Source organism: Haplochromis burtoni, unplaced genomic scaffold (assembly GCF_018398535.1).
Source record: "Haplochromis burtoni strain Fernald_Lab_line unplaced genomic scaffold, NCSU_Asbu1 Contig_67, whole genome shotgun sequence".
Lineage (NCBI taxonomy): Eukaryota > Metazoa > Chordata > Actinopteri > Cichliformes > Cichlidae > Haplochromis > Haplochromis burtoni.
Window position 1 is genome coordinate 2,161,575 of NW_024582428.1, and position 24,552 is coordinate 2,186,126.

The 24,552-nt window shown below is 40.8% G+C and overlaps 1 protein-coding gene across 4 annotated transcripts in view; it reads right to left on the reverse strand.

Moving 5' to 3' along the window:
• The window catches only part of pik3r3b (phosphoinositide-3-kinase, regulatory subunit 3b (gamma)), a 188,473-nt gene extending 181,310 nt beyond the window's left edge, over positions 1–7,163 (reverse strand). For 2 of the 4 annotated variants that reach the window (XM_042221468.1, XM_042221466.1), the window contains exon 1: positions 5,493–7,163. In XM_042221468.1, the coding sequence (XP_042077402.1) occupies positions 5,493–5,844 (352 nt within the window). In that variant the 5' untranslated portion in view covers positions 5,845–7,163. The remainder of the gene's footprint in view (positions 1–5,492) is intronic. The other 2 variants (XM_042221467.1, XM_042221469.1) reach the window with 2 other exon arrangements.
• Between the last annotated feature and the right edge of the window lie 17,389 nt (positions 7,164–24,552).

Consider the following 24,552-nt stretch of genomic DNA (forward strand, 5'->3'; position numbering starts at 1 on the left):
ATAAATAAAATTGAATTGAATTGAATTGAATTGAACTGTGAGGTCAAGCTCTGCTTCATCTTTATTTTAGCCTGACTAATATCAAATACTACCCAAGAACCTACAACTTTCCACACAACCACTCATAAAGCTATGGATGAGTAAAAAACAATTATTAGTATTATTAGATTATCAAAAAAAATCATTAACAATTTCAGAAATACCTCTTTAATGATCTGCTCTAAAAAAAAGAAAAGAAATATTGGTTGAACAATTTCAGGAGCTGCACATATAATAATCAACCTACCTCCTGGAAGACTGGACTCTCGTGCTGATTGTCTATTTGCACAATATCAGAAGATCAAATGATCTCAGTCCCAGCCCACATTAGCTGATGGCTCACCTGATGCCTTCTACATATCTACTTGGAAAATCAAAAGACAAGATGAAAAGGAAGCCAAACCCTGTGAATAAAACCTTTTATGAGACCCACATCTGAATTGATGGTCGCAGTTGAGTGGGGCTGACTAGATACACACCGACATTACACATTCTGACATACTGACCAAGGGCCAAAGGAGAAGACAATAGTAACTTTCAAACTGTCTACTCCTCAAAGAGTTAAGATGCTGATCATTTCAGCACAACTCTCATGCAGCACTACATCATATCCCATTCAATGGGTGGATGGAGATGGAGCTAACTAATGCACTACAACAAATTAAAAATTCAAACAAAGCATCACTGTGTTGCCTAAAAGGTGTATTTTTTTTCTCAAACTAAAGAGTTACAGGCTGAGATAAATCCGCTCCCTCGCCAGTAAAAATAAATACTTCTTAAAAAGATTTGTTGAAATGTGTTTCCTGAAACCAGTTTTGTGAACAACAGCCAGCTTCAGCATACAAAACTTCAATTCAATAGGAATCAACTTGCTTTATATAACCAAATCACAACAACTGACTCAAGGCACTTTATATTCTAAGGTAAACACCCTACAGTAATACAGAGAGACTCCAACAATAAATACACTAGGAATCAAAAGTAAACTAGTAATTAGAGAATGCAGTGCTCTACAACAAATGATAATGAACTATGAAAACACAGTCCCACATAGGAAAATTGGTATGGTCCGGATCTGGCCCACACAGTGTGATTACACATGGCCACATACCGCAAAAAATGACGGCCCTTTGGTGGCCCAGATCTGGTTTGCCAGATGTGCGAAGGACCACCTGTGTGTCTGCAACTGGCCTTGTGCTGGCCCATGTGTGGTCCACATCTGGCAAACCAGATCTGGGCCACCAAAGGGCCGTCATTGTTTGTGGTATGTGGGCCATGTGTAAGGTGTGTGCAGCCACGGGCCAGTTGCAGACACACTGCTGGCCCTGAGCTGGCCCAGAACAGTTTCAGCTCTGGCCCCAGATGTCAGCCTAATGAGTACCTTAATCAAGCCATGTAATAAGAACATGTGCATAATAGTGCAAAAGTAAGATGACAAAACTCTGCTCAGACAGAGAATTAACTGATTCTTGCATAGGGCTTTTGTACTCTCCCAGATTACTCAATACAATATGCCACATTCCCCCAATCACACACTTTCTCTAAACTGAGTGCTTCCTAATTACATTCATACTTGACATGCAGACAGGTGGAGCCAGGGATCACACCACTAACCTTCTGATCAGCAGGTGACCTGCTCTACCTCCTGAGCCACAGCCACTTAGTGGTAAACTTGAGTAAACCCTCACTAGGTTTTGGATAAAGTGTACACTCACAAACCTGTCAAACCTGCATTTGAAACATTGGCCACCATAGCAGTATAGTATTGTAACATGGCATTTGGGTCTTCTAACTAAAGTAGGAAAATAGGAACATAAATAGTGCCATCATTGCCAGACCTGGCCCACATCTGGTTGACATACACCCTGCCATGACACCAGTCAGTCAGAAGTGCCAGCTTGATGCCAAATCCGGGCCAGACTTGTTTTCTATGCGCCTGGTTCACATAAACCAAACCACAATTGGGCCAGATATGCCATGTCATTGCATGGACAGTGCCATCTATGCCAGACCTGGCCCATATCTGGATGTCATACGTCTTATTGTGCCAGAAGTCAGCCAGCAGTGCCGGGTTGATACCAGACCGGGGCAGACCTGCTTGCTATGCGGGGGTGTTTCTCTCTATGAACCTTCAAAGTTTTTCTTAGATCTTGCTGTGGTGATGAAACTGAGGGTGTGAGGGTGTTGTGTCAAATTTGCTCTACTTGACCAAATTCTTCTGATCAAAGCCTCTGAACAAATGCATGCATGTGATTATGTCTGTGAGCTCCAGAGTGAACTCTGATGACCTCAACGTTTTTTTCTTATCTCTTGTCACTATTTATCATAATAATCTTCCCATCCCTCCCCTTCAGGAAAAATGGAAAATGTACACCTCTTAAAAAGACATCAGTTCTTAATGGGAAAAAAAATCATGCTGGAGATCTATACTCATTAGGGACTGCGTAATATGTTATGAACAAAAGGATGTTTGATGGGAATGAGAATGACCAACACACAGAGCGATGAATTCAGAAACACCCCAAAAATCAAAGTGAAGAAGTATAAAGCAGCAGATTAGTCTCTTTTGCCAAAAATTCATTGCATCAAATCAAAACTGTATATTTGTATAGGCCCCCCCCCCCCCCCCAAACTGCTTGTGTTCTAAACATAATGTCCTAGTGATTGGGGGAATGTGGCATATTGTATTGAGTAATCTGGGAGAGTCAGAAAGCCCATATGCAAAATCAGGTGTCAGGTGGCAAGCTTTCTGTGTGTGTGTGTCGTGTGTGTGTGTGTGTGTGAGATATGTGTGTGTGTGTGTGTGTGTGTGTGTGTGTGTGCTGTGTGTGTTGTGTGCTAGGTTGTGTGTGATGTGTGTGTGTGAGGGTGGTGGGCAATCAATGGCATCAATACCTTCATCCTCCGGGATGTGTCTCCTTATTCTCACAACTGTCGCACACCACCGTGCACTAGTGTAGGGTCTAACAGTGAGTCCAAGAATTTCATCCCAATTCCCAAGCGTCAGGGTGCCACTGTCTAGCCTGTAAAGGTCTGTGCTCATGGATATTCCTCCCCAGACCTTCACTAACCCACCACCATTCTGGTAATGCTGAAGGATGTTACAGGCACCATATCATCATCATTGATCATTGTAAAGAGCAGGGGTAGATGGACATGACCAACACATTTACAGGTACTCAAGACGAGAACAACATGAATGTTACTTTTGTAAGACTAAGACTCATAAAAGAATCAGCAAGCAGACAATTAAAAGCAGCCAGGAGTCAGCAGAGGAAGGCAAGGAGAAACTATTGTTTTGCATCTGACCTGTTTAGCAAATAAAAAGCCATAAACACAGCAGATCTGAACAAACTATGCATCAGACAGCCAAGACTAAAATGGAGCTAACCACCCAACCCTCTATAAAACAAAGCCTGCAGGGCTCATAATAGCTTTTTTATGTAGGGCAGGTCTGTTTCCCAGTGCTTTTCAGATTTTTAGGCTCAAGTCCCTGTAGTCCTCATTATTGCATGTTTGTGCTCAATCCTAAATAAACCATAAAAAAAATCCACTTATACTGGATACACATAGCGAGCACATTAGTTCTAAGTATTAAGTCAGTCTTCTATCTGGAATCAGAGTCAGGGAATGAATCACCAAATGCAAAGTAGTGCATGTATGCAATGATGAATGTAGGATGGAGAAGTAATCATAATTAATCATAGGTAGCATAACATAGCATGACCATTAAAATAAGGCCTCAACTAATGGAAAACTAAAAACAGTTATAACTGTCCAAAATATGTTCATAGGAATTAATCAGTTATCTAACAAAATAAAAGATGCAGAAAACTTCAATGAAATCATATTAGCTTCCAGAAAATGCATTCCATCACGACTAACACACTTTATCAAGTATTCACATAGCTGACAGAGAAAGAGAAGCTACTTGGGTCTGGTAGAATTTACACAGAACAGGTTTAAGACAAGTCTAGCTGGACTACAGCTGAAGGATCAAGCTCAGCAAAAAATCTGAACAAATGCAACCCAGTCTAATGGAATGAATATATAGAATTAGTTGAAAATGAGGTTACTGCTAACAAAAATACAAAATATATTTTCCTGCTCATATGCAATGCATTGTGAAATAATAGAGGTTATTAACACCACTGCACTATGCAGTTTGGACCTACACTTGCTCAATGCTTTTTTTTACAGTTCATTGCAAACAAATGATTTGCAAGCTTACACACAGTAGCACTTAACAAATGACTGTTTTTTGCAAACTGCTGATAAATGTTTAGGTCTTACACGATTCTTATATGTGCATGCATGCAGGACGCATGCTTGCAGTAGTAACAAATAACATCAGTAACATCATGCAACTATAATTATCTGGACGAAAGTTTTAGTGTTTTGTAAAACTGTTCAAGAATCATATATGACCCACTAGCAACCTCTCACCCTGAGCCTTAGAAACACAAGATGTGAAAACTGAAAGTAACCTTCCCATTTGATGGTTTGATGGTTGCTTTTCTGGCCTTAAATTGAACCAGCAGGAACCTAAAACTACCCAGCTTTCCCTACTCAAGGGATTATCAAGAACATGAGTCCAAACAAAGGATAGGCATTTTAATCAACATTACTTTCAGATCATTCCCAACTGTAAATTGTCTTCCAATCTATGCAGAGTTTTAAATAGATGTTCTTTTGGTTTATTTTTTTGAAAGACTTTAACACAAGACTTTGATGGCTGCAGTAGTATTTGATTTTGTATATTTTGTCTTTGTTTGTACTGTGGCATCTAATTTCACTATGCCAAACATACTTTACCAGTTCAACATCTACTATTTCGTACCACATTTTTCTTCTTTATCTGTTCTTTAAAAATGTTTGCCAAAACCTCATTGCCAATTTAGCACTACAGGTTAAAGTGGGATTTGGTGTGGTGCAGTGATGCAGAGGGTTGAAATGACTCACTCAAAAACAAGACAGGCTATAATCAGCTGGCCTGTACTGTTCCTGTGGCTTTGAGTTTGACTTCTCTTTATCAATTTAGCCAGTTGAATTCTACAAAAAAGCAGATTCTACTTGGGCTATAACTGGACAAGAATGAGCAGGATAAACGATATCTGTAGAGTTTTAAAGTATACGTTGGTTTTCTCCTAAAGCAATACCAAGCTGCAGCAAACAAAAACCCTCTTGATGTTTTTCTATAAATGATCACTCTCTCCACTTTCACCCCTGGTTAGCCCCTTTTGGGTCTTGTAGTGTCAACCAAATCCAAACACTACCCATGTGTGGTGGTATCATTGGCAACCTTGTTAATAAAACTGAGAAAGTGGTCTTGTTTTCTTCTGTTGCTTGAGCTCTGTTATATTACGTTCGAACTGATAAGCCAATAAAAAGATTTCAACAGAAAACCCAAGGATCAAGTTGATCTCATCGATGCAAACTCAAACTGAACTTACCAAAAGCAGCAGCTCCTCCAGGAGGCTGAGGTCCCACCATTGTCTGTTGCCCCCCTGGAGTTGGGGGTACAGGTCGGGACCAGGATTTATCCACAGCAGGGCCAACTGTGACCACCCCAACATACTCTACAAATGTCCCTGGAAAGTTTCCCTTCTCCTTGGTCCTCTCATTAATCCCATGCAACCAACCTTTGGGACTCCGCTCATCCCCCTCCTGGTACTCCAGCCCCACTGCTGTCATCAGTGTGGCCTTCAGAACAGTGAGCAGGTCGCCTGGCTGGAGACTGATATCATCCCCATGCTCACGCTCATATTCAAAAAGCGCCCGGTACTGGAAGCTGTGAGATGCCATAGCAACAAGAGTTCACAGGAAGGTAAAAAGCTAAACCTATTGATGTCACCTGAGATTTTTTTGTATTAAAAGTGAAAATAAATAGTACTAAATGAAAACTCAGTTAATTCAGAATACCTGAGGTGAAAATGGTTCTCGCTCTAAACCTGGGATTCATGGGATGCCACCTGAAATTTGCTCTGCCATGCTCACTGAGATGAACCAATTGAAATACATCTGTTAAAAATCCTATCCCTGAGGTGCAATTAGACCCATAACCCCTTAAAGAAAAGGTCCAAAGTTCTTTATCCAAAACTTCCTCAATTGTGGTGAACTGAACAGTCGGCTGGTCTTTCCTGATTTGGATATCCACACAGTTCCTTAAAAATCCACAGTAATTCACCTGTCAGTCACAGGGACCCAGTCTGAGGCTTGCGTGCTTTTACAATCCAAATATTCAGAAAGGCAGATTACCCAACACACAGTGTCTGTGATTTGAAAAGACAAAAGACAAGATTGTTTCGGGACACCAGGCAGTCTGGAAACTGAAGGGTGTCCAACTTTTGCCAGACCTTTAGATGAAATCCCAGAGTGTAGATATTTTCTCCTGATGGTAATCAGTCTACTTGGAAGCCACACACATATACACACTCACACACATACACACACACCTGAGGAAATCCACTGCACTGCAGAATTTGGCTTTCTTTACAGAGTGCCTCTGTGTGCACTCTTCTATATGAGATCCTGCTGCCTCTACTTTCTTGTCTGCGTAACCATCTGACGCAGACTGACACTCCTACAAACTTAAAATGGAGTTAGATTGTCAACAAATGTACTGTCTTTAATCCAGCATGTTAGAATTTTAAACCAAGAATATATTGACACATGTTTTTTGCACTAGAGAAATAATAATAAAAAAAATTACAATATCTGCCTGAGGGTCAGTTTGAATAAATAAAAAATAATCAAAATGTAATAATATTTTAAATAAAACGCATATCTCACACCATTCTGTTTGCAGGCTGATGAACCCTAAATATTACCAGTTACAAGAAGCATGACTAGGCGAATATGAAGTTCGCCATGCTCTAGTCTGCCCTGCTGTCGGCTTCCCACAAACACGCCCCAAACTCACCACTGAAACTGCACAGAGGAACTCTCCCCTTCCACTGATGGCTCGGTGCGCGAACTGTTAAGCTTCGCCAGTACCTGAAAACCCACAGAGCGACCCAAATAATCAAAGCCCCGACTGGAGGATAAGTTGATGGCGTCGGCTGGTCAGAAGACAGGCAGCCTGCTCTGTGTCGTAGAGAGCGGCAGTGCTGATGTCAGTAAAGCCCTCCTCCGCCTTGTAAAATATGCCAGTGAGCGGCCGAGACGGGACGGGTCGGTGCGGCGCACAGACGCAGCAGCTGCAGCAAAATAACGAATCCCATATAGGTTTGGTTTTGTTTGGGTTTTTTTTGTTTTGTTTTTTTGCGTCTGTCATTATAATGTTACTGAGAGTTAAGATTAGATGGGAATTGTGGAGATGCCAAAAAGCATGAATTATGTAACAACTGTGGGACGTCCAGTGCGAGTCTGCAGGTGTCCGAATGCCGAGTTCGCATTTTAGGAATGAATGAATAAGTAAAACAGAAGATAGAGGCATGCGTGATGGAGAACGGCAGCGCAGCTTTGTTTGTAGTCTGATGCACAAATGACGCAGCAACAGAGAGCCAGAGATTGCTGCGTTATCAGGTGCGCACATTTCCAGGGTAGAGATCGAGAGCACTCCATACTGCAAGAGGACAGATTATTCCTGCAGAGGTCAGCAAAATAGGACGATAGAAAAGTGCGTGTGTGTGTGTGTGTGTGTATATATATATGTATGTTATGCACACATGCAAACACACGTGCACATATGTATGGTTGATTTTAAAAACTGGTTTAGTTTTGCCATTTTACCTGCTTTGTTCTTGGGGTTTGGTTTTGGGTGGGATAGTGCATTTGATATATTCTACTTGCCTCTATCCCGTTCTGAGACGATGTTTAAAAGGAGATATAAAGTAAATCTATTCTTTATCCATGAGGCGGAACACCTTGAAGTATTCCTTCCACTACCAAGTATGTTCTCACTGTGTCCAATCAGTGCGTGCACCACTGCCTTTCCCTACTTATTCACCTGATAGTTTTCCAGATTCAGAACAAGAATGAGAATGAGAGGCAGTCCAAAAGTCTTGTTCCATGGCATAGCCAAACTACATATTTATTTAATATCCACATTGAAGTTCACATCCTGGTCAAAAATGACTCTATATAAATAAAATATAAAAATATATATAAACAAATCTTGAGTAAGCATCTGGTTAGACCATACTGCTAAGATTTTTAGGGCTGAAAATAATAACCACAGTTTTATCTAAATTTAGACGCAGGAAATCAGGGGTTATCCAGGTCTTTATATCTTTAACCTTCTGGAGTCGTCAGACAGGCCAGCGTGTCCGTGACAGATTTAAGATGATGTAGCAGCAAGATGCAGCCTTCATGAGTCTTCACTTCAACTCTAAAGTGCGGACTTGAAACTATGCCAAGTAAAACTAGAGAAATGATATATAATTTGCGCCATGGTTTTTCCTGCATACTGTTGTCTAAAGTGGATGAAGCGTTCCAAGCAGAAAGTGCTGGCGAGCAAACAAAAAAAAGCCCCAGGACAAACAATCAAAGAATTATATGGCAAAAACATCCATCCATCCATCCGCATCTCCTGTTCAGGGTCACGGGGGGCGCTGGAGCCTATCCCAGCTGTCATAGGGCGAGAGGCGGGGTACACCCTGGACAGGTCGCCAGTCTGTCGCAGGGCCAACACACAGAAACAGACAACCATTCGCACTCACATTCACTCGCACATTCACACCTATGGGCAATTTGGATTATCCAATTAACCTATCCCCACTAAGTGCATGTCTTTGGACAGTGGGAGGAAGCCGGAGTACCTGGAGAGAAGCCACGCAAACACGGGGAGAACATGCAAACTCCACACAGAAAGACCCCGGCCTGATGGTGGAATTGAACTCAGGACCTTCTTGCTGTGCAGCAACAGTGCTAACCACTGTGCCACCGTGCTGCCATATGGCAAAAACAGTCTATGAAAAACCCTGGAGGTGGCTTTTGTTTTATTGCATGTAGAAAGATGGAATGAAATGTTGCTGCATATGTATATGCTAATTAAGTGACCACTCCTATACCATAACATCTCCTCCTCTATGCTTCCTTTCCTCTGTGATTACAATTTAAATGAGCTTTGGCCAATAGAAGATGGCTCATGTTCACTAGGAATAGGAATCTACTGGACTACTGGACTACCAAGTAATCCAATTTCTTGGAATTGTTAGCCTGCCTGCCTCTTATCAGTTTTTGCACTCGTATTACAACCTGCTGATTTCAGTTCGCGTGTCAGAGGACAAAATTGTAACGCAGTCTAAAGTTTGGATATGGACAGTTATCTGTATTACACAAAAGGACGAGATAAATGGTAAAGTTGAAAACTGCTTTCAGGGCAGAAACAATTGCATTATGCTGCTAATACAACTTCGGTTCTTTGCAAGCATCTGCCCAAACAGCATGCTAACACTAAGATAGCCAAGAACCCAGAGTGAACGCCGAGTAAATGCCGAGTGGCTGAGTTGCTGCCCAGCAGCCAGACTCTGAACTTCAACAGGTAACAAGCAGATTCTACCTGTTCAAGTAGAATTACTGTGGCAATCGGGGGGGGGGGTTTGTGTGTGTGTGGAGTGTAGTTTTCAACTTTACTTTGCATGGTCAGCTTTGTATTCTACTAAGAGAAAGATTTTAGAAATTCATGTCCTCACTAGAGATTTGTGTTGGTGTGTGGAGTAGTAGCCTTAGGTTATATTGTTAAAATGTGGTTATGAGACAGTGTTTCAGCTATTTTACAGAGTAACATAAAAGTAATTTAACGAGTAGTGTAACAAATTACTTTTCCTGTGAGTAATTAAGTAATGTACTGCATTACTTTTGAGAAAAGTGCTCTCTGTAATATGTTCAATAATGACTTTTTGCAGAGCCTTTTTGAGTAACAACTCCAACACTGATTACAAATAAGAGGGTAAATATCAACAAATATCAACAAACATGCAAAAACATTTGACCCACAGCATGCAATTAATTTGCATGAATGTAATTTATTTATTGCTGCTTGGCAATAAATTCTCTCAAAATGGAGCCAATGAGAACCCAATGACAATCAATAAGAGAATCGATAAGGAATTGAAATGATAAGCATTATTGATAATGGAATTCCAATCCCTAATGTTCACACATGGTTTCTTTTGTCATGGTCCTTCTGTCCTTGAAGTATCTCCAGCAAAATCTCTGCTGACAAACTCCAGTTGGGCCATTTCGCCTTTTACTGAGGAGTGTCTTCTCTCTGGTCACTCTAATATACAGGCCTGATCGGTGGAGGGCTACAGAAGTGGTTGTCTATCTTGACAGTTCTCGTCTCTCCATATACACACACACTCAATGTATACATAAATGTGTCTGTTATACCTTCAGATGGGTTACATGCATCATATCGACAGATGACTATCAAGACTAAATTCAAAACTCATAAAAACTCATTTCATGGCATCATCTGATTCATATTTGTGACATTTATTCAGACCTAAAAATGGAAAACGACAGAACTGATTAATACCCTCATAGAGAAAAACCCAAGATTATACAAGCATTTAATCTCTTATATCTCAGTGCTTGGATGAGGGTCTTTTTGTGGCTGTTAAGCGTATCCCTTCTTCTTTTTCTTCTTTCTCATACACACAAGCCAATCAGTAGGAAGATAATCTTTATGAGAACAAAGCCGGATTCCCCGAGTGAAGATAGTGGCTAGTTGCCCTGGATTAAATTTGACAGATTATATAAGCATGATATTACATGCTTATGTAATAAGAAAGTTTTTTTTGCCCATTGGCGGCTGAGCTTTACTGAGTGAAGGATGATTATTTTAACTGGTCTGGTGATCAATTTGTTTTTGAGTCTGTGTAAAGACAGGGAAAGTGTAATTGCAGTCAAAGGTCTTGAAAAATGGAGTTAAGCCCATGATCTCTCACCCTTGATAAACATGTTTCTAGGTTTAAGAACTTATTCAGTGGGCAGGCTGGAGGGTAATGCATTGCTTGTTTAGCAAGGCTGACAATGTAATGAGAGAATTGGAAAATATCTTGTTTCATTTCATTTGTGATGTGAAGACTTGCCTTCTGCCATGTGTAGGCTGGAAATCATTAAACACTCTGACTACTGAGTGGAGAGATAGACAACTGCTTACTTTAAAAATTGTGGGCGTATGGTTCATTTTGCTATCAGGGCAGATGGAACACTTAGCTTTATTTCCTCCCAAGCCCGCCTCTCTGGCACTGTTATTCGAGACTCCACCTCCATGTGATTTACAGGATGCACCCAGACCTGCAGAAGTGAATTATGCTGAAGAGGTCTTTGAGGAAACTGTAAACAACATCAAAATCACCACTATCCATCTGCTGAGGATTGCTTGGCAGAAGTATCCTAAGCATTATGTTATGGCTTTTAAAACAAATCATCCAAATGAGTTACAAAATAACTGCAGTTTGAGCTCCCCTAAATTTTTCTAAGCAGATCAGGGTGATGAGCTAATGACAATACTAGACCGATCAATTTATCCTTACCATCTGGCTCTTTCTGTGGTCATACAACATCTGGATGGTGGACGCCAGACTCAGTAGTATTGTAAAATTCTTTGATTTGAAACAATAAATAAACATTAGAGAAAAACCACAGCACCACCTTCGCCCTGAGGCATTTTTAGAAGGGTTATGAACAAACCAACACAAATGATTTATTTGCTGAAGAAAACCAGAGCTACAACATTTAATTATTGAGTAAAAGAAAACCAAACCCTGTCAAGTGGGAATTGTTGAATTCCAGTATCTACTGGTTGTTTTTGTTCTTCCTTACATAATAAAACATGGTATCTGGATACTGGTCCAGATACCAGGACCAGTATCTGCTTTTGAATCTACTAAAGCCCTGTCCAACTCTCCTAGTCGTACTGTCTGTCTCTTGGACTCTCCTCCATGCTCTTGAAACTGTACTGGGAGACACAGAAAATCTTCTGGCCATGGTGTTAATGTACCATTCAGGAGGCGTTGGACTAGCTTTGCAACCTTTGTGTGGTCTGGGTATCACCTCATGCTACGAGTAGTGACGTGGACCCTGCCAAATGCAAAACTAGTGGGAACAAGTATTTTGAAAAGATGAGGAGGAGAAAAAAATATCTATGGCCTCCACATATAAAAACCTATTTTGAGGTTGTCTTGTTGTTGCCCCTTTAGTGCACCTAATGTTAATTTCTTTAACACTAAAGCAGATAAAATTGATTAACAACCCCCTCTACTGCTTAACTGACCAGATCAAAATCATAGCACAGTCAACTCCAACGTAGCTCCAACGTTATTGTGGATCACTTCAAAAATTTGTTGCAGCATGCTTGATGCAAGCATTTCCATGAGGTGAGTGGGAACATTTCTCCAAGTGGTGAAGACGGCCACACAAAGGGCATCTACTGTCTGGAACTGTTGTCCATTTTTGTAAACTTCCCCTGCCATCCATCTCCAAAGGTTCTCAATTGGATTCAGATCAGGGGAACACGCAGGATGGTCCAGACAAGTGATGTTATTCTCCTGGAAGAAGTCCCTTGTCCTGTGGGCATTATGTGTTGTAGCGTTGGTCTATTGAAAAATCCAGTCGTTACCACATGGACGAGGGCCCTTAGTCGTGAGTGATGCTCTCTGCAACATCTGGACATAGCCAGTGGCCGTTTGATGCCCCTGCACCTCCTGAAGCTCCATTGTTCTATTGAAGGAAAAAGCACCCCAGACAACTATGGCGCCCCCTCCACTGTAGCGCGTAGAAAACATCAAAAAAATTGCATGCCCAAAAAATGTTTTCTCTCACTCCCATTTCCTCTTGTTACATGTTGAAGCTCTATTTAGGACCTTCTTAAGATCCAACAATGCAAAATAAGATTTTTTTTGCCATTTTTCAAGTGGTGTTAAACTTTTGATTGGAAGTGTATATAGTATATAGTGTACTGACATTTAGTAATTCTCACATTGCATGGCTTGTTCAGAACAATAGTCTTTGCTGAATTTGTGACATAATTCCAGAAATAGTATTTAACTGAACATGTGTTGAAGAAGGCAATCTGACATAAAAATAAAATAATAATTCTTCTTTGGGTCTATAGTAAATTAACTGGCGCTACCCACACCCTATGACATATATTTATATAATCTTTGATAGGGATCCACAATTTAAATTGGGAAGGCCAGCCTAACCATACTAACATTTTCCATCTCACTTTTTTTCTGGAAAATGTTTTTAAAATTTTAAAAGTACAGTTTTTGTCAGCAATGTTGTAATTCTGGCTCATAAAATATGCGTTTTACTAACTCGCCTCTGAGATCAACCAGTCTATATGTGGTAGGTGCTGGGTCTCTTGCAAAGAACTCATGTATTTAGGTCTGTTCATAATCCATTCTAAACACGCCTGGGTGTGGGTGATAGAGCACACCCATCCCTATATTCTAACTAAAATCCAGTCTCTCTGGATGTCACATCTCTTTTTGCGAGCAGAATAACTGAGGCATTTATGAGATCCTGACTGGATGTTAGGGTCACTTTTTTCAGTGCTCCAGAAACAGTGAATATAAGTATCTCTCCTGCCCAAAAAATACTGTAAAAATTTGTTAGTTTTTTGCATATTTGTCACTGTCACGTATGATGCTGTGGCAGTGCCAGTTAAATTAATTATTGTCTAATTACCTTTTCACACAGGGACAGGTAGGTTGAGACAGTTTTTGGATATACAATGGCATTTAGTATTTATTTGGGTTATCTTTGTCTAATATAAAAATTTGGTTAATGATCTAAAACTTGTGTGACAAATTTTTTTGACTCCTTTTTTGATGTCGACAAAATATTGCAAAAGGACAGAAAAAAGAAAAAATGACATGTTATATAAAGGGACACTATATTACAGCACATGATGTTTCATATTGGTTAAAGAAACTGTAATATACTGAGATATACTCTGTCAAACAGAAAATGATAAAGAATGAAAAACAGTTTTCACAACTGCATGGCAGAAAAAGACATCATGCTAATTTTAGTGAAAGGTTGTTGTGACTCACATCACTTCGCTGCTCCATTGCTTCCTTCATCAACACTCCCTCAAAAACCTAATGAGTACCTCAACAATTAGCTTAGTAAAAACTGCAGCAGGGTTCAAACCTTTGTTGCCAAAGCAATGTGACAGGGTCAGAGTTCACTCACACAGACTCATTGTGTGTGTGACAACTGATGTGTTAGGTGGCCTTTGCTTCTTAGCCGTGACCCTTGCAGTGATTCCAGTGATCTGAATTTGGAATTGTGTCCTCACAAGTGAATGTTAACGCACATTGTGACTTTGCCATAGCACACGTTTGTAAATGTAATGAGATGCCTTAACAGGCACTGCAATTCCAGGCAGACCCTTCAAGCCACATGCACACATATCTAATTTATACAAGTCCTTTCTGTGCCATATGTTAGGATATGCTTCTGTGAGCAATACAGGTCAAGAGCTCATTCCCAGGCCAGGAACATTTACCACACATATTTGCTCGGCACATCCATCCTCTGCTACGCTCGGAGACTCTTTTGTCAATCCAATTATTCCTCATATTGCTGCAGGGAACGTTTGGTTTTCTTATCACAAGCAAACATGTGCACTGAATTTGCAGAAAGTTAAAGGCAGGAGCAGGAAGAATGTAAATATATAGAAACAATGGGCTTAGTAGCAAACCTCAGGCTAAGCTTTGGTTCAATTTCAGATGAACCACCGAGGATTACATAGTTTAATTTGTGGGATTGTGTGTGAGTTTTGCTGAAGGCTGTGAGTGCAGACCAAGTGGTCCAGCTTAATCCAAGGTTTCTTAACACACAGACTCACATAAATATTATGAAATAATTTATGATCTAGATCCTGAGTATATTATTTTTCCAGTGCCTCTGAGTTTGTTGGTTAGTTTGTTAGTCTCATCTCCATGTTCTGTCTTCAGCATCTTTGTGTCTGTTTACCTTCAGTCTCCCAAGTCCATCCATGTCTGTTTCACCAGTTGTGTACCCGTGTCTGGTTTGTTTGTGTTTCTGTATTTTCAGTCTTTGTCTCTGTCATGGCCTGGGTCTAGGGACCCAGGGCTCATATATTTTAGTGTATGTTTATGTTTATATTTTCCGTGTGGTGTTTTGGTTTTCTCTCCTTTTTTCTCCTGGTTTCTCCGTGTGAGCTTCTGGATGTTTTGGTTCGCTGGCTGTTTCTGCTCTAGAGACAGCTGCCGCTCGTCCTCCTCTGCCAGCTGCAGCAGATTACGCTCGTCAAAGGAGCGGTATTAAAGACTGCAGCTGAGCTGAGGCCGACGCTGGACTTCTGTATAAACCTTCGAGATAATAGATTTCCTGCTAACCTTAATGTGTTTGTGTTACCAGGAATCTGGAGCGGAGTGTGTTTTGAAGTCACGGTGTGGGAATAGGAGTTTTTTGGAGTTGCCACTTTTCACCTTTCACGGACATCTGCACTGTGTGGGATTCAGGGAGAATTGCCACAGGACCACAGTGCCTGGATTTTGTATATAGTTGTGTGTTTTCCACCCCCTGTCAATAAATCCACTGTCCTTCACTAAAAGTCTCGTGTTTGGGTCCTACTTTCACTGCAACTCCACGGTCTGCCATCGCAGCCCGTGACAGTCTCAGTGTTGGCTTACCTTTAGTTTATAGTTTATAGTTTCATCTTAAGTTTGTAGTCAGTAATCTGTTTATATCTTGATATATATTCCTAGTTTTTAACATTTTGTAGTAACACATTTGTTTATAACACATCCCCCCCCCCCCCTCTTTTTTTTACCATCCAATTTTCAACCATCCAATTTATCCAAGTTATCCCTGCAGCCTATCAAAGGGATCATGGGATGAAAGGGAAATCTTGGACAGCTCCACTAAACTAGGATTTTTTTTTTTAAATCAAATTTGTATTTTTATAGAACAAAACAATAACTGACACAAGAGGAGAAAAGAAGAAACACACATACACAAATTCTTGTACGTATGCTCATTATGACCAATTTTTGAGACTCTCGTCACTGGTGACTGCATGACAAATACTCCTCCAGTATTCCTCATCTTAGGCTCTGACTTCTGACTAAAATACGAAATGAGAGATGACACTGGAATGCCTACATGTACTACATGTTCACCATGCTTTTAGGATGTGAGAGTCATGAGAAATTAATGACAGGCAAGCCAGGAGAGGAGAGGGAGGTCGATGTCATAGAGCACAGGTGTAGTGCTGGCACAGTGTTGCTGCGTACAGAGGCTGGCCTAATATTTTCCAGAATATTCTTTTCTCTCTTTATCCTTTACTCTCCCCCATTTATCATTCAAGCACTTTCCCCAGTCTGTGCCACAAACCTCCCTAACAAAAGAAAAATTAAACCTGCAGACGAAAGAAAAAGATGAGGAGTGACATCACTATGGATCAGTGGATCACTGCACTGTGATGCTGCAGTCATCACAGAGGTACATTATTGCAAGAAAACACTCTACTTCATTCAATATCTGCATGCTGTGCTTTATTGTTTCATTTGCATTAGAAGTATCACCTCAGAAAGCTCTTAAATCACATTACACTGCACAGAAATTAAATCAGAGGCCACATGTTGCTGTTTGCCCCTTTTGTGTTATTGTGTGAGGAAGCTGAGCGATAACTTCAGTGAATACAGCCATAAATAAAGTGAAGATGGCCTTAGGTACACTAAACTGAGATAAATGGAAAGATTAGAATGACACTAAATTTGAGAAGAGGGAAAATACGGAGGAAAGACGAAGTTTGTTGAATGTTTAGGCTTTTGGTTTATGTATTCAATAAAGGTCTCCATAAATTTACCAACCAATTTATCAACACGCTTCCAAAAGCCTTTTTACTTTGAAGGCAAACTTTCTCTGCTTTCAGCTCTCAGTGTTCTTTTTAACTTTTACTTTAGTTGTTGATGAACAAGATACTGATTTGCAGTGTTGAATTTCATTACATATCTTCATTCAATATGGCAAAGAATAGAATAGAATAGAATTCAACTTTATTGTCATTGCACATGCACAGGTACAGGGCAACGAAATGCAGTTTGCATCCATCCAGAAGAACACAGCAGCTGCAGTGCTGCATAGATCCTTCCAGACAGTTGTGTGATTATATATTTTGTTTAGTACTGTGAATCAATTAATATTGTATAGTTATAATGAAAGGATGTGTTTACATATACAGATGTATATCCAGTACATGTAGTGGGGGGTGTTAGTGCATCTCAGTTTCAGCAGGAGAGCTAATCTGGGCAACAACTGTAAAGTTACAGCATACAGTAAAAAATAATAACAGAACCACTCAAGCCTGTATAAAATATGACATTCCTGATACAGCATTAAAAGCATCCACATCAATATCATGTTAAGTACATCTATATCGCTCACTGAACATCCATCTATTTTCTTACTTGCTTCCAACTTAGGACATAGACAGGCATGGGACAGGGAACACCCTGGAAAGGTCTCTAGTCCATCACAGGGCTAATATGGAAAGATAGACAATGACTTCTTAGAGATGGCATTAGATTTTCAGCTGTGTCCTACACACAACAACAACATCAACCTCAGGACCCAGCATGTTTAATATAGGGGAGGTGTGATGAGCTGATCGAGCTCAGGTGTGTCAGCCTCCCCCGCAGCCTCGCTACAAACCACGCCCCGCCACAGTTATTAAAGAATCTACCAGTTTTAAATACTTTCTTATAAAATACCCTTAAACTGTTAGCAGTCGGACGTACCGCCCACGGGACATTGGATGGTTTAGGGGACTAATAGGACTGCTAAGGGGTTAATGGCTTTAAAAAAACTTTATAACCGATGTCTCTCAAGTCAGCATGAATTGAAGCTCGAAGTTACCCACAGTTTACCCATTGTTAGTCAGGCAAGCACTCTACCAGCAGCGCAGTGTGGCACATGCACCACTCTGCAAAAACTGCTCATGACCAGTTTAAGCAACATGACAAAGAGCTACAGCTCAGATTCCACACACCCGAGATTCTAGTCTTATTAGGTATCCAAAAGATTTTCAATAGCAAGTCTGTTCCATAGGGGCCTCACAGGGTCCAGATAACTTACAGTACCTTGTAACTTACAGTGTTGTTTGGTGTTTTGACTTTATATTGTAAGTAAATGTTTAATCCAAGAAGCATTTTTCACTAGCTGGGCCCAAGTCCTCATTTTATGTTTGGCAGCGTTTTGGAGATTAAGTACTGGAATTTCAGGAGCGGGACCACGCCTCCATACATGCTCCTTCTGGTTCTCATCAATACAGGTTCCCCCAGCCCTACAAGCTGTTCATTCTCGTTTACGTGCCCCACCTTACCTCCCCTTTTCAATTCTTCACTTCTATTTAAATGGTATTTATATAGCGCTTTACTAGTCCCTAAGGACCCCAAAGCGCTTTACATATCCAGTCATCCACCCATTCACACACTGGTGATGGCAAGCTACATTGTAGCCACAGCCACCCTGGGGCGCACTGACAGAGGCGAGGCTGGCGGTCTCTTGCGCCATCGGGTGTGAAGTGTCTTGCCCAAGGACACAACGACCGAGTCTGTCCAAGCCGGGGCTCGAACCGGCAACCTTCCGATTACAAGGCGAACTCCTAACTCTTGAGCCACGATCGCCCGCATGGGGATCTGCCAGGCCTGGGAGCCGCCGCCAGTCCCATTCGAGGCCTTCCTCAAACCGCAGCTCAATTCATGTCCAAGCCATTCACCTTTACCTACTAAAACGATGTCAAACATAAAATTAGGGTGTGGGCCCAGCTAGTGGATTAGTACATAAAGGTGAAAGGCTTGGACGTGAATCGAGCTGTGGTTTGAGGAAGGCCTCGAAGGGGACTGGTGGCAGCACCCGGGCCTAGCAGATGCCCTTGTACCAAACAGAAGTGAAGAAGTTAAGTGTTTGGAGGCGTGTTCCCGCTCCTGAAAATCCAATACTTTATCTCCAATTATACTTGGAAAACCTCAGAGCTCACAATTGAACCTGGTGGTGGAAACAGTCTGTTAGGTGGGTTGCACATCACTCAAGGAAACCTGAAAACTGAAAGAACACCTTTCTGACCAGGTGAACATGGAACATGGAAAAATAATGTAGGGAATTAAATAGTAGAATATATCAAGATTTGCAACATTCTCACACTGCATCATCAAGTTGTAGTTCATAACATGCCAAAAGAGTGCAGTGTTAAAAGTTGAGTGCTTTTGAAATTTCATAGCAATTCCCTGATTAACTTCTACCCTGAACTTAAAATATTATCCTCATGATTTATTAAAATCAACAGCTTTCATTTCGTGGGACCACGCATGCTTGAAGTAAAATCTGCAATCATTAAGCATCAAGAAAGTACTGAAAAGTTTCACTGGATGAGTGTGAATTCAGCTGATGGCCCTAGACAAAAGAGCTCCAGAGTCCACCAGAGTAATCTTGGGCTCTCTTCTACAGGATGTCTTTTATCCTGTCTTCCTTCTCTCACCCCAACCGCCCGCCCGTCCTTGAGCTTGGTTCTGCTGGAGGTTTCTTCCTGTTAAAAGGGAGTTTTTCCTTTGCACTGTCGCCAAAGTGCTTGCTCATAGGGGGCCATATGATTGTTGTGTTTTTTCCTCTGTATGTATTATTGTAGGGTCTACCTTACAATATAAAGAGCCTTGAGGTGACTGTTGTTGTGATTTGGTGCTGTATAAATAAAACTGAATTGATTTGAAAGGTATTGATCATCAAGAAAACACATGTTTCTTAAAACAAACTAGTAAGGCAGTCAGTCCAGTTGTTGTGGAAATATTCAATCTGGAACAAAGTGGTAAACATATTTCTATGAGGCCATGCTGCTACTGTTTAAACACAGAAACATGTTCAGGTTCACAAAACCACTGAGAAAACAAGCATCCATCCATCCATCCATTCGCTTCCGCTTATCCTTTTCAGGGTCGCGGGGGGTGCTGGAGCCTATCCCAGCTGTCATAGGGCGAGAGGCGGGGTACACCCTGGACAGGTCGCCAGTCTGTCGCAGGGCTAACACACAGGGACAGACAACCATTCACATTCACTCCTAGTGACAATTTGGATTAATCAATTAACCTATCCCCACAAGCTGCATGTCTTTGGACGGTGGGAGGAAGCCGGAGTACCCGGAGAGAACCCACGCAAACACGGGGAGAACATGCAAACTCCACACAGAAAGACCCTGGCCTGATGGTGGAATTGAACTCAGGACCTTCTTGCTGTGCGGCAACAGTGCTAACCACCGTGCCACCGTGCTGCCTGAGAAAACAAGCATGCCTAAGAAAATAAAACTGCCTGTGAACAGGCGATTGAAGAAGAGGCTTTGGTAACAGACTGATCCTGTACCAGGCTGGTAGTCATGTGACTGAGAGACTGAAGTCTTTGTGTGTATTTCTCTCTCCCTCTCTCTGAGCATGTGTCTGTGTCAGTTGTGATGAATAGCTGTGTCCTGCAGGGTGTTTCAGGGACAGACACTGTGATGATGGCAGAGCAGAGGTTGTTCAAATGAAAACTGACTGTGAGCCTAAAGTTCAGCAGCAGCACTGACTTCACAATGTATTTAGAACAGAATAGAATAGAATTCAACTTTATTGTCATTGCACATGCACAGGTACAGGGCAACCAAATGCAATTTCACTTCAACATACTTCACTGTCACATTTATTAAAAATGTCAGTCAGTTATCTTCCCTTTAAAAAAAAATCCATCTCTTGAACTAGACTCAGCATTTAAGAAAATGCTTTTTCCCTTTGCTGTCCATGTGGATTGTCTCTTACTTACATGGTTTTCTGGGAAAAGATTTGAAATTATTATTTTATATTTACAAATAGTCCCCAACAACCTCATGAAATTTAGATACTGTCATGAATTGTTAGGTGCGGGACTCAATCACAGGACTCCAAAACTGGTGAAAAGTGAAGGGGTTTTCAGTTAATATCTCATCACTTTCCCCCCTGCCTTTTTCCCTCTCCCTTCAAATGTGGAGCGTGTCAATTCAAATCAAGGCCGGCCCAGATCTTAGTCTAAAAATGCATACATCTGTAGATGTTAAGAAATAGTGATTCATGAGTTTCCAGCCTAGCGGATGGCAGTGTAAAATGTGAGCTTGACATTTAGATTACAAGCCAAGCATGAATTAAATCTCATTTGAAACACACGAGTCTCTATAGACCTACATGGTAATACCCATAAATATGAAGTTTTTGACCTTTCATGCTGCCATTTAGAGTACTTTATCATTAGTTAACAAAATCCATGTCTACATTCCCCCCAGTGGGATTGCTTTATACTATTGTATTCTACATATTAAGGCTTTTTAATATAATATGCAAGAGATTGATGGAACAAAATGTTCATTGAGCACCATTTTGAAAATGAAATCAGTAACTTGAACAGCTGCATTCTAGTAGGTTTCTTTTGTAGGCATCTCCTGATCTTGAAGTCAAATGTTAAGAGAAGATTGTGCTCATTTCAGCCATGTGATCTCCATGAATTCATTAAAGTTCTGAATGAAATCTTTGTGAACTGTGTGACAAAGGGCTCACATTTTCAGTGTCGCTGGACAATCCTCTAGTGCTGCAATCTATGTACTGCATGTTACCAAATTATGTGGCTACAAACAAACAAAAACAAACAAACAAGCTTTATTCGTCACATACACAATCACGACAATGAATTAGTATTTATAAAAGAAGAGAAAAAATGTATTTATTTTTACCAGGCTGTGCTGGTAGTGCTTGTCTAGTGAACATAAAGGGACATCTGCAGTTTTGCCAGGAACACTATAGTCAAAAGAAGATAAAAAAAAAAAAAGATCATGTCATTTATATTTGGCAGTTTGGCTCGGTTCCTAACGTTTTCAAGTGAATACACAAATGGAAAATGGGCGGCTGGGAGAACAGTGATAAAACAGCTGATATTGGTTTAGTCAGACACAGCATGAAAGGCTGCGTGGCTGGCAGATGTTCAGCAACTGTTTCGCAACTGGATGCATGTAAAGGTACGAGCTGACTGATAGTTCAGCCAGGTCTGTGTGACCTGACTGAACTTTTAAGATTTTTACATCTTATTTAAATTACTCCATAGTGTGATGGTTTACATGGTCACTTAGCAAGTGAAAGGTAGCTGATTAAATTCCGAAGAAGGTACAAATTTTCTTTTGTTTTGCGTTTGGAAGGGCTTCTGATGTAAATCTTGCCAAATAAAATATGCAGTGCTGCCTGTTGTGTAGCTTCATGCATTTTCTTTGAGACTGTCAGACAATTCAATAAAGAGAGGTCACTTGAACATGATATATATAGAGAAATAATATATTTGGCAATTAGACTCTGATGATCCATCATGGCAGAATGTAGTCCCAGCATTGGGGGATTTAGGACAGAGTCATGTGGAGTCCAGACATTTGTGTTGGTGAAGATGAAGACCCAGGGTTAGAGGGAGCTCTGACTCAGGTGGCTATGAAGGGGAGGAGGGGGTATCACGGATGAGAGTCTAAAAGGCAGAATGACACAGAGCACAGATTTAAACCAAGTAAAGTGGAGGCTTATTGGCTCAAAGGAGGCTTGCATGAAGCTGATTGTACTATGGTAATGATGTCAGTACTGAAACTGGAAAGTGGTAGTGATGTAAAGAAGGAAAAAGTTGCCTAGCATTCAGGAAAACAGGCAGATGAGTGATGATTTCTTCCTCACTGAACCTGTGCATAAGTTATAAGTAATATACTTATGGTTCTTTTGTTTGGCAAGGTGGTCCTTGACCTGATAAAGGACCACAATTTTGGATTTTAAGCCTTTCACACTTCTGAAATAGCACCATAGCTTTTGCATCAAATTCTTCTCTTGCACAACTGGACGGTCACCTCTTCCTGGTGATGAATGTCATGGTTTTTGAGATAGTGGGATGAAGTTCTGGCTGTGTTCTTGGTGTTTATCTGTCACGAATGCAGTCTGAGTGTATGGTATAGTGAACACATCATAACATATCATAATTGTTAGTCTCAGAAAATGTCTTTTAATAAAGTCCTGGAAAACCTCAGGGATGCTACTCCCCCTTTAGCTGGTTGTCTTCATCTGGCATCTCTTCTTGTTTTGACAGCTGGTTTATATTTCTTATAGATGCTGGTGTGACGCATACATCCTAGAGGTTGTCCATATTAAGTACTCACCATAATAAAACCAGATCTTGTAGTCTTTTAAAGCAAATTAATTTTAGATTTGGACACCAGTGTGTTCAAAGTATTCATAGAAATGCCTGCTTTGGTTTTAAGACACCTTATGCATGAGACACAATTGGCTAGGCTGTAAGTGTTAACACTTCTGATTATGAACAGGGGCTCCTGTAATACAATGTCTGTTGTCTGTAAAAGAAAGACCTCATCTTTTCATTTTAAAATATACTCTCTCACACACTCTCTCTCTCTCTCACGCACACACGGACGCACGCACACACGGACACACACACACACACACACACACACCAAGCCAACTAATGTTTACTACTGCAGTTGTGGGTTTGCGTATATGTGTATATGGTCACTACTTATCTCAGCTATTTTATGTGACAGACAAGTCACTCAACTGAGAAACATTCTCCATCGCTTCTCTCATTCCCCTTTACCCCCTCCATCTTCACCCAGTTAGATGGTATAGAGCAACTATAGAAAGATGAGGCAATGAAAGGCTGAATAGATGGAGAGAGGAGGGAGGAGAGGCAAGGCGAGAGCACAGTAGGAGGTCAAGGGAAAATGATCAAATGAAAGTGAAGCTCAGTATGGAGGGATTGATTAAGGAAGAGTAGGCTGCACATCAAAAAACATGTCATGAAACTGGACTGCATGGTCCTTTCACCAGCCTCCCATTTCAGCTGCCCCCTCCCTGCCTTTAAGCCTAAAATGATGCAACATGCAATCAATAATGAATGTGTAAATTTTACATTATTCATGCACCATCAGACTTATACATTCAGTTCTTTATATGAATCCTATATGAATGAATAACACACTCCTTTACACCCAACAAAGAGCTAACATCATCTGAACATTAGGGTGAGGGGGTGAAAATAACTAAACACTGACTGAAATCGGCTCATATAGTAATTTACAAAGAGTAACAGAGAAGAGGAGAGAGACAGAGATTAATCTTGAAATAAAAAGAAATATGATAGAGTTGATGTAAACAACAATAAACCTTGTTAGAACACACAAAAAGCTGGTAACATTGACCTAAATGTTTATTTTCATGTTGTTGTTTTTCTCTAGTTGAAAGCAGAGCCCCCTTATTCATTAAAAAATAGAGATCACAGGTGGAACCCCAGAGGTGAAACGCTGAGAGAAAATGCATCAGATTTTTTTTCCAAACAATAAATTAACAATTTGATTCAGCCACTGGAGCATGTTTTCTTCCTTTTTGTTTGTTTGTTTGTTATATGCAGTGAACAAGACTAGAGGCCAAGATCAAGGTAGCACAGAGGGAGGTTAGCCAACTATCACAGCTGCAGAAAGGTGCGACAAAGAAG